This window comes from Aquarana catesbeiana, linkage group LG12, assembly GCF_042186555.1.
Source record: "Aquarana catesbeiana isolate 2022-GZ linkage group LG12, ASM4218655v1, whole genome shotgun sequence".
NCBI classification, from domain to species: Eukaryota; Metazoa; Chordata; class Amphibia; order Anura; family Ranidae; genus Aquarana; species Aquarana catesbeiana.
The window spans coordinates 8,413,971-8,428,526 of record NC_133335.1 but is presented as its reverse complement, the minus strand read 5'-3'; the positions used below and the strand labels follow the sequence as shown (position 1 = coordinate 8,428,526).

The 14,556-nt window shown below is 47.2% G+C and overlaps 1 protein-coding gene and 1 long non-coding RNA gene across 2 annotated transcripts in view; one reads left to right on the top strand and one right to left on the bottom strand.

The window, feature by feature from the left end:
* The window catches only part of LOC141113873 (uncharacterized), a 235,118-nt gene that overhangs the window by 92,731 nt on the left and 127,831 nt on the right, over positions 1-14,556 (bottom strand). The gene's annotated exons all lie outside the window — the stretch shown is intronic.
* Positions 1,261-12,714, top strand: CIMIP1 (ciliary microtubule inner protein 1). Its single transcript, XM_073607204.1, has 4 exons — positions 1,261-1,411; positions 7,627-7,708; positions 10,245-10,343; positions 12,455-12,714. The coding sequence occupies exons 1-4, from the start codon at positions 1,302-1,304 to the stop codon at positions 12,608-12,610; spliced, it is 447 nt and encodes a 148-aa protein (XP_073463305.1). The 5' UTR covers positions 1,261-1,301; the 3' UTR covers positions 12,611-12,714.

Here is a 14,556-nt window from a genome sequence, read left to right as displayed (position 1 = left end):
ATCACCTCTTCTGTGTTATGTCCTCAGTCTCTGACCATCACATCTCCTGTGTTATGTCCTCAGTCTCTGACCATCGCCTTCTGTGTTATGTCCTCAGTCTCTGACCATCGCCTCCTGTGTTATGTCCTTAGTCTCTGACCATCACCTCCTGTGTTATGTCCTCAGTCTCTGACCATCACCTCCTGTGTTATGTCCTCAGTCTCTGACCATCACCTCCTGTGTTATGTCCTCAGTCTCTGACCATCCTGTCCTGTGTTATGTCCTCAGTCTCTGACCATCACCTCTCCTGTGTTATGTCCTCAGTCTCTGACCATCACCTCTCCTGTGTTATGTCCTCAGTCTCTGACCATCACCTCCTGTGTTATGTCCTCAGTCTCTGACCATCACCTTCTGTTATGTCCTCAGTCTCTGACCATCACCTCTCCTGTGTTATGTCCTCAGTCTCTGACCATCACCTTCTGTTATGTCCTCAGTCTCTGACCATCACCTCCTGTGTTATGTCCTCAGTCTCTGACCATCACCTCCTGTGTTATGTCCTCAGTCTCTGACCATCGCCTCCTGTGTTATGTCCTCAGTCTCTGACCATCACCTCCTGTGTTATGTCCTCAGTCTCTGACCATCGCCTCCTGTGTTATGTCCTCAGTCTCTGACCATCACCTCTCCTGTGTTATGTCCTCAGTCTCTGACCATCACCTCTCCTGTGTTATGTCCTCAGTCTCTGACCATCACCTCCTGTGTTATGTCCTCAGTCTCTGACCATCACCTCTCCTGTGTTATGTCCTCAGTCTCTAACCATCACCTTCTGTTATGTCCTCAGTCTCTGACCATCACCTCCTGTGTTATGTCCTCAGTCTCTGACCATCACATCCTGTGTTATGTCCTCAGTCTCTGACCATCACCCGTCTCTTCTAGTATTACATATACTGAATATTATATGTGTGGCCCTTTGGTGATGTCAGGGGCCACATCAGATGCCCATTGTACCCCATAGATTGACAGCCATGGCTCTAATCCAATCAGTGAATGAAGTGCGAGGAGGACATTGTTCCCTTTTCTGTGATATCTTTGGTTTTAGAGAAAGAATTTCCCCACATACCCCCAACCACCATGTTTAATGTCTGCCTGGCCCTGCTGGGACTTGTAGTTCTCCTGAGGCTGCAGAGGTGCCGGGGCATGTTCTGGAAGCAGATGATGATGATGATGATGATGATGTGGTAATGAATGTCTATATTGTGTATTGTAGTGAGAGGCAGGAAGGCCTGAGGCCTCCTCGGTAACCGTGTGTCTGGTTGTCAGGCAACATGTACACAACCTCAGTCCCCTGTACAGGGAGCAACGTGAGAGCCATGGCCGCCAGCGCCCCCCACAGCCAGGCCAAGGAGGACAGCTTTGTAGCTCAGGACATGATCTGGTAATCCCCCCCATACATTATCCTGGGGGGACACTAAGGCTGTGATATTAGGAGGGGGGTCATTTCATCCATATCACTATCTGATCACATCTCCCTTCTGTATTACATATAATGTATACATTGTGCTGTACTGTGTGTGATATAGATGAGGTGTGTGATGTGTATATAGATCAGGTGTAATGTGTATATAGATCAGGTGTGTGATGTGTATATAGATGAGGTGTGTGATGTGTATATAGATCAGGTGTGTGATGTGTATATAGATCAGGTGTGTGATGTGTATATAGATCAGGTGTGTGATGTGTATATAGATCGGGTGTGTGATGTGTATATAGATCAGGTGTGTGATGTGTATATAGATGAGGTGTGTGATGTGTATATAGATGAGGTGTGTGATGTGTATATAGATCGGGTGTGTGATGTGTATATAGATCGGGTGTGTGATGTGTATATAGATCGGGTGTGTGATGTGTATATAGATCAGGTGTGATGTGTATATAGATCAGGTGTGTGATGTGTATATAGATCGGGTGTGTGATGTGTATATAGATCGGGTGTGTGATGTGTATATAGATCAGGTGTGTGATGTGTATATAGATCAGGTGTGTGATGTGTATATAGATCGGGTGTGTGATGTGTATATAGATCGGGTGTGTGATGTGTATATAGATGAGGTGTGTGATGTGTATATAGATCGGGTGTGTGATGTGTATATAGATCGGGTGTGTGATGTGTATATAGATCGGGTGTGTGATGTGTATATAGATCGGGTGTGTGATGTGTATATAGATCGGGTGTGTGATGTGTATATAGATCAGGTGTGTGATGTGTATATAGATCGGGTGTGTGATGTGTATATAGATCAGGTGTGTGATGTGTATATAGATCAGGTGTGTGATGTGTATATAGATCAGGTGTGTGATGTGTATATAGATCGGGTGTGTGATGTGTATATAGATCGGGTGTGTGATGTGTATATAGATGAGGTGTGTGATGTGTATATAGATCAGGTGTGTGATGTGTATATAGATCAGGTGTGTGATGTGTATATAGATCAGGTGTGTGATGTGTATATAGATCGGGTGTGTGATGTGTATATAGATCGGGTGTGTGATGTGTATATAGATGAGGTGTGTGATGTGTATATAGATGAGGTGTGTGATGTGTATATAGATCGGGTGTGTGATGTGTATATAGATCGGGTGTGTGATGTGTATATAGATCGGGTGTGTGATGTGTATATAGATCAGGTGTGATGTGTATATAGATCAGGTGTGTGATGTGTATATAGATCGGGTGTGTGATGTGTATATAGATCGGGTGTGTGATGTGTATATAGATCGGGTGTGTGATGTGTATATAGATCAGGTGTGTGATGTGTATATAGATCAGGTGTGTGATGTGTATATAGATCGGGTGTGTGATGTGTATATAGATCGGGTGTGTGATGTGTATATAGATCGGGTGTGTGATGTGTATATAGATGAGGTGTGTGATGTGTATATAGATCGGGTGTGTGATGTGTATATAGATCGGGTGTGTGATGTGTATATAGATGAGGTGTGTGATGTGTATATAGATCAGGTGTGTGATGTGTATATAGATCGGGTGTGTGATGTGTATATAGATCGGGTGTGTGATGTGTATATAGATCAGGTGTGTGATGTGTATATAGATCAGGTGTGTGATGTGTATATAGATCGGGTGTGTGATGTGTATATAGATCGGGTGTGTGATGTGTATATAGATGAGGTGTGTGATGTGTATATAGATCGGGTGTGTGATGTGTATATAGATCGGGTGTGTGATGTGTATATAGATCGGGTGTGTGATGTGTATATAGATCGGGTGTGTGATGTGTATATAGATGAGGTGTGTGATGTGTATATAGATGAGGTGTGTGATGTGTATATAGATCAGGTGTGTGATGTGTATATAGATCGGGTGTGTGATGTGTATATAGATCAGGTGTGTGATGTGTATATAGATCAGGTGTGTGATGTGTATATAGATCAGGTGTGTGATGTGTATATAGATCGGGTGTGTGATGTGTATATAGATCGGGTGTGTGATGTGTATATAGATGAGGTGTGTGATGTGTATATAGATGAGGTGTGTGATGTGTATATAGATCAGGTGTGTGATGTGTATATAGATCAGGTGTGTGATGTGTATATAGATCAGGTGTGTGATGTGTATATAGATCAGGTGTGTGATGTGTATATAGATCAGGTGTGTGATGTGTATATAGATCGGGTGTGTGGTGTGTATATAGATCGGGTGTGTGGTGTGTGTATATAGATCAGGTGTGTGATGTGTATATAGATCAGGTGTGTGGTGTGTATATAGATCAGGTGTGTGGTGTGTATATAGATCAGGTGTGTGATGTGTATATAGATCAGGTGTGTGATGTGTATATAGATCAGGTGTGTGATGTGTATATAGATCAGGTGTGTGATGTGTATATAGATCAGGTGTGTGATGTGTATATAGATCAGGTGTGTGATGTGTATATAGATCAGGTGTGTGATGTGTATATAGATCGGGTGTGTGATGTGTATATAGATCAGGTGTGTGATGTGTATATAGATGAGGTGTGATGTGTATATAGATCAGGTGTGTGATGTGTATATAGATCAGGTGTGTGATGTGTATATAGATCAGGTGTGTGATGTGTATATAGATCAGGTGTGTGATGTGTATATAGATCAGGTGTGTGATGTGTATATAGATCGGGTGTGTGATGTGTATATAGATCAGGTGTGTGATGTGTATATAGATCAGGTGTGTGATGTGTATATAGATCAGGTGTGTGATGTGTATATAGATCAGGTGTGTGATGTGTATATAGATCAGGTGTGTGATGTGTATATAGATAAGGTGTGTGATGTGTATATAGATCAGGTGTGTGGTGTGTATATAGAACAGGTGTGTGATGTGTATATAGATCAGGTGTGATGTGTATATAGATCAGGTGTGTGATGTGTATACAGATCAGGTGTGTAATGTGTATATAGATCAGGTGTGTGATGTGTATATAGATCGGGTGTGTGATGTGTATATAGATCAGGTGTGTGGTGTGTGTATATAGATCAGGTGTGTGGTGTGTATATAGATCAGGTGTGTGGTGTGTGTATATAGATCAGGTGTGTGATGTGTATATAGATCAGGTGTGTGATGTGTATATAGATCAGGTGTGTGATGTGTATATAGATCAGGTGTGTGATGTGTATACAGATCAGGTGTGTAATGTGTATACAGATCAGGTGTGTGATGTGTATATAGATCAGGTGTGATGTGTATATAGATCAGGTGTGTGGTGTGTGTATATAGAACAGGTGTGTGATGTGTATATAGATAAGGTGTGTATATAGATCAGGTGTGTGATGTGTATATAGAACAGGTGTGTGATGTGTATATAGATCGGGTGTGATGTGTATATAGATAAGGTGTGTATATAGATCAGGTGTGTGGTGTGTATATAGATGAGGTGTGATGTGTATATAGAACAGGTGTGTGATGTGTATATAGATCGGGTGTGTGATGTGTATATAGATAAGGTGTGTATATAGATCAGGTGTGTGATGTGTATATAGATAAGGTGTGTGATGTGTATACAGATCAGGTGTGTAATGTGTATATAGATAAGGTGTGTATATAGATGAGGTGTGATGTGTATATAGAACAGGTGTGTGATGTGTATATAGAACAGGTGTGTGATGTGTATATAGATCAGGTGTGTGATGTGTATATAGATCGGGTGTGTGGTGTGTGTATATAGAACAGGTGTGTGATGTGTATATAGATAAGGTGTGTATATAGATCAGGTGTGTGATGTGTATATAGATCAGGTGTGATGTGTATATAGATCAGGTGTGTGATGTGTATATAGATCAGGTGTGTGATGTGTATATAGATCAGGTGTGTGATGTGTATATAGATGAGGTGTGATGTGTATATCGATCAGGTGTGTGATGTGTATATAGATCAGGTGTGTGATGTGTATACAGATCAGGTGTGTAATGTGTATATAGATGAGGTGTGATGTGTATATCGATCAGGTGTGTGATGTGTATATAGATCGGGTGTGATGTGTATATAGATCAGGTGTGTGATGTGTATATAGATAAGGTGTGTATATAGATCAGGTGTGTGATGTGTATATAGATCAGGTGTGATGTGTATATAGATCAGGTGTGTGATGTGTATATAGATAAGGTGTGTATATAGATCAGGTGTGTGATGTGTATATAGATAAGGTGTGTATATAGATCGGGTGTGTGATGTGTATATAGATGAGGTGTGTGATGTGTATATAGATGAGGTGTGTGATGTGTATATAGATCGGGTGTGTGATGTGTATATAGATCAGGTGTGTGATGTGTATATAGATCGGGTGTGTGATGTGTATATATATGTTTGCACACTACATGTCAGAAATGTGTACAGTATACAGGAGGATTATATAGAATGATATATATATATACTTCCTGTATATGTTGTGTGTGTCTTTGTAGGAAGGTGACAGGTCCTATATTTTGCTGGTTGGGGGTGGGGCCTATACATGATTATTCCCCGTCCCTTTGTACTCAGCGCAGACCTGTGTTGGAGGTGTAATCCATACCTGTGGCGGTGTGATTTCCCTCCATACATTATTCAGGGGACAAGGGTGGCAGTGGCGGAGGTCAGCGGGGTGGAAGTGATTGTGAAGGTTCAGGTTTCCCTTTCACATGGAGAGGCAGCGTGGTGGATTGCGCAGGTCCTGATTATTACCACTTCTTATAGGACCCCAACGAATGCTTAGAGGGCCCCAAAAAATACTAGTTTGATCACTTGTGAATATTCCAAATGTTCTAGAGGGGATCGGGGGATGCGGCTAGTGGCACAAGAAGATGTGCCATTGAATAATCTGCCACCAATCCAACCCAGGATCAGAGAAAAGGACTTATTTTGGGAAAGGTAGAAACCGACAAAGGTACTTACACCATCTGACTAGTACCCTCCACCCCCAGATGTAGGATCCGCCCAGTGGGGGTGTAGATGCCAGATATAGGATCCGCCCCGGGTGCTAAATGCTGTAGGTATGCCCCTGACAATTACATGAAGTTTATGCAAAGAGTCAATATTGCGGACCCTTCTTTTTCAAGACCTCTACAATTCCCCCCGGCATGCTGTCAGTCAACTTCTGGGCCATATCCTGACTGATGGCCCCCCATTCTTGCATAATCAATGCTTGGAGTTTGTCGGAATTTGTGGGTTTTTTTTGTTCACCCACCTCTTGAGGATTGACCACAAGTTCTCAATGGGATTAAGGTCTGGGGAGTTTCCTGGCCTTGCACCCAACATTTCAATGTGTTGTTCCCCAAGCCACTTGGTTATCACTTTTGCCTTATGGCAGAGGTGCTCCATCGTGCTGGAAAAGGCATTGTTCCTCACCAAACTGTTCTTGGATGGTTGGGAGAAGTTGCTCTGGGGGGATATTTTTGTACCATTCTTTATTCATAGCTGTGTTCTTAGGCAAAGTTGTGAGTGAGCCCACTCCCTTGGCTGAGAAGCCACCCCACACATGAATGGTCTCAGGATGCATGACACAGAACTGATGGTAGCGCTCATCTTTTCTTCTCAGGACAAGGTTTTTTCCAGATGCCTCAAACAATTGGAAAGAAAATTCAAAGAAAATGACTTTCCCCCAGTCCTCGGCAGTCCAATCTCTGTACCTTTTGCAGAATATCAGTCTGTCCCTGATGTTTTTCCTGGAGAGAAGTTGGTTCTTTGCTGCCCCTGTTGACACCAGGCCATCCTCCAAAAGTCTTCTCCTCACTGTGTGTGCCGATGTCCTCACACCTGCCTTCTGCCATTCCTGAGCAAGCTCTGCCCTGGTGGTGCCACGGATCCCGCGGCTGAATCAACTGTAGGAGATGGTCCTGGCGCTTGCTGGACTTTCTTGGGCACCCCAAAACCTTCTTCACAAATGCAGTGAAAATGTTTTTTTTATGGGATTAAGTTCATTTTCATGACAAAATTAATTGCAATTCATCTGATCGCTCTTCATAACATTCTGGAGTATATGCAAATCACCATCATAAAAACGGAGGCAGCAGACTTTGTGAAAATTTAATATTTGTTTCATTCTCAAAACTTTTGGCCATGGCTGTAAATTTGGCTTTGAAATAGGAATGATTGCATTGCCTGAAGTGCTGCTTTGCCTGTTTTAGGAAAGCTCATGTGAAGAAGGAACAGGAGGCCGCGAAGAAGTGGCCGGAGGAGTGGGGGTTCCTCACCACGCCGTTCACCGAGGTAAACGTCTGTCTATACACAGCTCAGGACTCCAAATCCCCAGCACAGACCCCTCCCTCTCTGTACATTATAGCCCTCTCCTCCTCCTCTGGGAGTATCTACTTACTGTCTGTGCTGACCCAGCTCTTCTGCCCCCCCACCTTCACCTCCCTACAGTGTCCTTTTTTGTAGCTGGCATGGGAAGAAGTGGAAGGGAGTACTATAGAGCGGTGGTCAGCAGAGGACACTGCTTTCAGGGGTACAGGACACTACAGTGGGGGGGGGGGGGGGGGGCAGAGGACAGTACTTTATGGCGGATTGATGTAAAGGGGGGCAGAGGACACAGTTTTGGGTGTGTACAGGACACTACAGTGGGGGAGTGATGTAAAGGGGGGCAGAGAATGCTGATTTTGGGGGAGGGGGGCACTACTGTGGGGGGAGGGGGCAGAGAACACTGCTATGGAGGGCAGAGGACACTATAGTGGGGGGGGGGGGGGTTGATGTGAAGGGGGGCAGAGGACACTGTTTTGGGTGGGTGGGTACAGGACACTACAGTGGGAGGGGATGATGTGAAGGGGGCAGAGGACACTGTTTTGGGTGGGTACAGGACACTACAGTGGGGGGGGGGAATGATGTGAAGGGGGGCAGAGGATGCTGTTTTGGGGAGGGGGGAGAGAACACTGCTATGGGGGGCAGAGGACACTACAGTGGGGCGGGTTAATGTAAAGGGGGGCAGAGGACACTGTTTTGGGTGGGTAAAGGACACTACAGTGGTGGAGAGTGATGTGAAGGGGGGCAGAGAACACTGCTATGGGGGGTAGAGGACACTACAGTGGGGGGGTTTGATGTGAAGGGGGCAGAGGACACTGTCTTGGGTGAGTACAGAACACTACGGTGGGGGAGAATGATGTGAAGGGGAGCAGAGAATGCTGCTTTTGGGGAGGGGGGACACTACTGTTTGGGGAGGGGGCAAAGAACACTGCTATAGGGGGCAGAGGACAATACAGTGGGGGGGGGGACTTGAAAGGGGGGAGAGGACACTGTTTTGGGTGGGTACATGACACTACAGTGGGGGGGCAGAGGATGCTGTTTTGGGGAGGGGGGGAGAGAACACTGCTATGGGGGGCAGAGGACACTACAGTGGGGGGGGGGACTTGAAAGGGGGGAGAGGACACTGTTTTGGGTGGGTACATGACACTACGGTGATTGAGAATGATGTAAAGGGGAGCAGAGAATGCTGCTTTTGGGGAGGGGGGCACTACTGTGGGGGGAGGGGGCAGAGAACACTGCTATGGGGGGCAGAGGACACTACAGTGGGGGGGGACGGGAAAGGGGGGAGAGGACACTGTTTTGGGTGGGTACAGGACACAACAGTGGGGGGGGGGGGGGGGATGATGTGAAGGGGGGGGGCAGAGGATGTTGTTTTGGGGAGGGGAGGAGAGAACACTGCTATGGGGGGCAGAGGACACTACAGTAGGGCGGGTCAATGTAAAGGGGGGCAGAGGACACTGTTTTGGGTGGGTACAGGACACTACAGTGGGGGAGAATGATGTGAAGGGGGGCATAGAATGCTGCTTTTGGGGAGGGGGGACACTACTGTGGGGGGAGGGGGCAGAGGACACTGCTATGGGGGGGGATTGGGTTGATGTGAAGGGGGCAGAGGATACTGCATTGAGGGGGGGGGGTACAAAACACTACGTCTACGTCTTTTTGTTGGGAGCTTGATAGCTTTTTTTTTCTTAAGGGGGGCCGCCTAGTAAACCACCCCCCCCCCCCTTCCTGGGGATCTTTGCTTACCTCTGTGTTGTCCAGGTAGATCTCAACGGAAAGGTTTTGACTTTTGGATGTCTACACAAGGGAGGTTTTACAGGTAAATAAAATTATAAGCAGATATGATTTTCTAGGAAGCTTATTCTTAAGATTATGGAAATCCACTTTCTGTCCTAGGGTGACAACACTCACTCACAGTATCTAATAAGCAGCAGTGTTGTCACCCTAGGATAGGATGTAAGGTATGGTACCTTCTCCTCTTCTTTATAACGTGGGGGAAGGTGTTCTGTTGTCCAGCAGGGGAGAATCAGCGATCACTTGACCAGTGTGATTGGCTGTCACATGATCGGGAGCCGGTCCTGCCTTCGACCGCTCAGCCTCTGCGCTGGGAGCGCACAGTGAACAAGCTCTCAGCTGAGGAACATTAGCTGCCCAGCAGCGCAAATGTGCGCCATGTGGCAATAAAGCCCACCCTTTTGCCACCACAGGTGCATTATACGGGCAGCAACAGGTTCAGGCCTCTTTTGACCCACGCACTGCAGTAATGTGCGCATTTTACTGAATGTTACAAAAATCTATGTTTAGAATGTCCCCCAACACACATTCGAAAAAAAAGGGCCATTTTTTGGGCTTTAAGGGGCTCACCCAATGAATGGGTTACGTTAACGCAATGCACATGAACGTGCAAAATATTGTTTGTGCAGTAAGACACTGCAATGGACTATAAAGGCCTGAAGGGGGCGCAAGGGGCACAACATTCAAATAATGCTGAACACATCTCCTGCAGGTGACGGATAAAGAGAAAGGACAACACGGGAAATTGCGTTTAGAAGTTCCAGAACATCTGCGGGTCCGGTCCACCACCCCGGTGGAGAACTTCATCAAGGTAGGTGACCAGCTGAGAACATCCAGTTCCATGGAGGGAGTTTGAATTGAAATATATTTTATTATTCTCCTAGAAATGACCCAAAAGACGATGAAAGGGTCCAATAACAGAGGAAGCCAACAGGTCGACGTGTCCTGTAGCAACCTCATTCCGGTCCGCCATGTTTCTTATGGTGTCTTTGGAAATTGAAATGGATGTCTATTTGGTAACAGTGTCCTAGGCCAAAGTGTACAATCATGGAGGACCACCATCAAGGAGGATAAAAAGCCTTAAAGTGAGCCTGTCTGGGAATACGGGAGCTGCCACTGCTATCAAGTTCTGGGCCTGTCATCCTTGCTTTGGACCTGGTACAAGCACATGGGTTGGGAGGACTTTGGTGGCTCCTAGTCCAGCAACTCATGGGGTCATAAAGAAATGATGAGTGCGCTGCAGCCTACGGCACAATTAGAAGCTTCCGAAATTGGTAACCTAACGGTTTACCTTTAAACCCCCTCAAAAAAAGCGTGTAGGAAAGCAGTAGTGTCTCAGCAGAGGAATGTACAAAAAATAATCCGCACTCCGGTTGTTGCTCTTAAAATGTCTTTATTTGACGTGTTTCAGCCTATAAGGCCTTAGTCATAACCACTAAAGACTAAGGTCATATAGGCTGAAACGCGTCAACTGACTTAATCTGCGTTTGTTCACTGTGGCTGTTCAATAAAATGAAGAAATTTTAAGAGCAACAACCAGAGTGCGGATCATTTTTTCCACATTACTCTACTCAGCCAGCGACTGTGGATCGAGCACCTGGGAGCTCTGCTATCTATGTGGTGTATGGGTAGTAGCACTGACTTTTCTGTTTATTCTCTCTGCAGAGGGCCTCCAAGGTCCCTGCAAGTTCCCTGTTGAATTAGATTGAGAACGGTCCAGAGCAGGGGGCATCCCACTCTGTAGCATGCAATTAATGTATATTTTTCAAGAAATAATAACATGACCGACCCTCAGGACATTTCTCTTGTCTCGCCAATGTCCAGGTTGACCCATCACGGGCCCTATCACAAACTATGCAGGGCCCCATTGGCTGAGGATCCACAGTCACCTCTCTGCAGAGGTCCACCAAGCCCCTTGTTGAATCAGATCCAGAGCTCTCCAGAGAAGGGGGCATGAACTTTGTGGCTTGCAGAGCTGTAAATCTGATTTAGAAGGGAAAGGGGCTAGATCTCGGCAGAGAGACCGCTGCTTCCACTGTTGATCCACAGCCCCCTTTGCCTGCAGAGGTCCACAAAGCCCCTTGTTGAATCAGATCCAGAGCTCTACAGAGCAGGGGGCATGAGATGTGCAGGTTGCAGAGCTGTAAATCTGATTTAGAAAGAAGGGGGCTAGATCTCGGCAGAGAGACCGCTGCTTCGGTTGGCGAGTGACAGCCCCCTCTCTCTGCAGAGGTCCACCAAGCCTCTTGTTGAATCAGATCCAGAGCTCTCCAGAGAAAACAGCAAAAACAGACTGTAGAGCTGTGAATCTGATTTAGAAGGGGGGGTGAAGGACGGGCCCTACCACAAACTACGCATGGCCTGGTCGGCTGGTGATCCCCTGTCCCCTCTGCAGAGGTCCACCAAGCCTCTTACTGAATCAGATCCAGAGCTCTCCAGAGCAGAGGACATGAGCTCTGCAGATTGCATAGCTGTAAATCTGATTTAGAAGAAGGCGGGGTCAGATCTCTGCAGAGAGACAGCTTCTTCTCGCAAACGTCCCACTCTGTAGCATGCAATTAATGTTTAATTTTTACGAACGGCCCTCAGGACGTTTCTCTTGTCTCGCCAATGTCCAGGTTGACCCATCACGGGCCGTATCACAAAGTACGCAAGGACTGGTCGGCTGGCAATCCACAGTCCCCTCTCTCTGCAGAGGTCTACCAAGCCCCTTGTTGAATCAGATCCAGAGCTCTCCAGAGCAGGGGGCAGATTGCAGAGCTGTAAATCTGATTTAGAAGGAAAAGGGGGTAGATCTCGGCAGAGAGACCGCTGCTTCTTGCAAACGTCGCACTCTACAGCATGCAATCAATGCCTAATTTTTGTGAAATAATAACATGACCGGCTCTTAGGATGTTTTTCTTTTGTCTCCCCAATATCCAGGTTGACCCATCGCCAGCTGTTCCGCAAACGACGCAAGGCCTAGTCGGCTGGCGATCCACAGTCCCCTCTCTACAGCTGGAACGTTACGGCAAAACGAAACACCCGAAGGGGGATTTCTGCAAGAGGATGAACTGGCCTGCCGAAGGAATAGCGTAACATCCCGACTACAATCCGACCGACGGTCCAACCTCGACCGCCGTCCAATCTCCACCGCCGCCCCCAGACAGACAAACTTAATAAAAGTTTTACCGAACTGAAAACAGTTTCCACCGATCTCTCTTCCCTCCGAAACAAAAAAAGGAGATCCGTAAATGTGAAAAAATCTGCATACCGACCGCAAAAACAGCGAAGCGTAAAACGTGATTTACTCTGCGCGACGCCTGCAGCTTCGTATCCCTCCTATTTACATTATCGCATTAAAGGTTGGTAAAGCCGAGCCGCGATTGAAGTGGAGCTCCAGGCGGAGTGTTTAACACTTCTCTCCGACAAGCCCAAACGTTCGGAAAATGACTATTCCAAGAAAATAAAAGGGCGGCGCAGAATTCTCGCTAACCCCCCCCCCCCCCCCCCCAGACATCGGGATTTTGTATTAACCTCCTCGCTGCAAGCCCCATCATGGGAGTGGGTGCTCAACCTGCGGCCCTCTAGCTGTTGTGGAACTACAAGTCCCATCGTGCCTCTGCCTGTGGGAGTCATGCTTGGGACTGTCAGCCTTGCAATGCCTCATGGGACTTGTAGTTTTGCAACAGCTGGAGGGCCAAGGGCTGAGCACCCATAATTTAAAGGAGGGGTCTCCAAACTTTCTAAGTAAAGGGTCAGTTTACTGTCCTTCAGGCTTAGGGGGGCTGGGCTGTGGCCAGTGGAAGTAGAAAATGCCCCAACATCAGTGACCCATCATTGGTTTTAATGGGAGAAATGGTGCCCCATTCTTGGTATCAATAGAAGAATGGTGCCCCATCAATGGTGCCATTGGGGGGGAATGGTGCCAATAGGTTGAATGGTGCCCCATTGATGAGGTCGGTAGGTTGAATTGTGCCCCATCGATGGTGTCAGTAGGAGGAATGGTGCCCCATCGATGGTGTCAGTAGGTTGAATGTTGCCCCATCGATGGGGTCAGTAGGAGGAATGTGCGCTATCGATGGTGTCAGTAGGAGGAATGGTGCCCCATCGATGGGGTCAGTAGGGGGAATGGTGCCCCATCGATGGTGTCAGTAGGTTGAATGGTGCCCCATCGATGGTGTCAGTAGGTTGAATGTTGCCCCATCGATGGGGTCAGTAGGGGGAATGGTGCCCCATCGATGGGGTCAGCAGGGGGAATAGTGCCCCATCGATGGGGTCAGTAGGGGGAATATTGCCCCATCGATGGGGTCAGTAGGGGGAATGGTGCCCCATCGATGGGGTCAGTAAGGGGAATGGTGCCCCATCGATGGTGTCAGTAGGTTGAATGGTGCCGCATCGATGGGGTCAGTAGGGGGAATGGTTCCCCATCGATGGTATCAGTAGGTTGAATGGTGCCCCATCGATGGGGTAATTTGGGGAAATGGTGCCCCATCGATGGTTTCAGTAGGTTGAATGGTGCCGCATCGATGGGGTCAGTAGGGGGAATGGTTCCCCATCGATGGTGTCAGTAGGTTGAATGGTGCCCCATCAATGGGGTCAGTAGGGGGAATGGTGCCCCATCGATGGGGTCAGTAGGTTGAATGGTGCCCCATCGATGGTGTCAGTAGGTTGAATGGTGCCCCATCGATGGTGTCAGTAGGTTGAATGTTGCCCCATCGATGGGGTCAGTAGGGGAAATGGTGCCCCATCAATGGGGTCAGTAAGGGGAATGGTGCCCCATCGATGGGGTCAGTAGGTTGAATGGTGCCCCATCGATGGTGTCAGTAGGTTGAATGTTGCCCCATCGATGGGGTCAGTAGGGGAAATGGTGCCCCATCGATGGGGTCAGTAGGGGGAATGGTGCCCCATCGATGGGGTCAGTAGAGGGAATGGTGCCCCATCGATGGTGTCAGTAAGGGGAATGGTGCCCCATCGATGGGGTCAGTAGGGGGAATGGTGCCCTATCATTGGTGTCAGTGGGTGGAATAGTGCCTTAAAGGGGT

Coding starts and splice junctions, on each gene's coding strand:
- CIMIP1 (XM_073607204.1), top strand. CDS start 1,302: ATGTACACAACCTCAGTCCCCTGTACAGGGAGCAACGTGAGAGCCATG. Junction 1,412..7,626: donor GTAGCTCAGGACATGATCTG/GTAATCCCCCCC, acceptor TGCCTGTTTTAG/GAAAGCTCATGTGAAGAAGG. Junction 10,344..12,454: donor CGGTGGAGAACTTCATCAAG/GTAGGTGACCAG, acceptor CCCAATATCCAG/GTTGACCCATCGCCAGCTGT.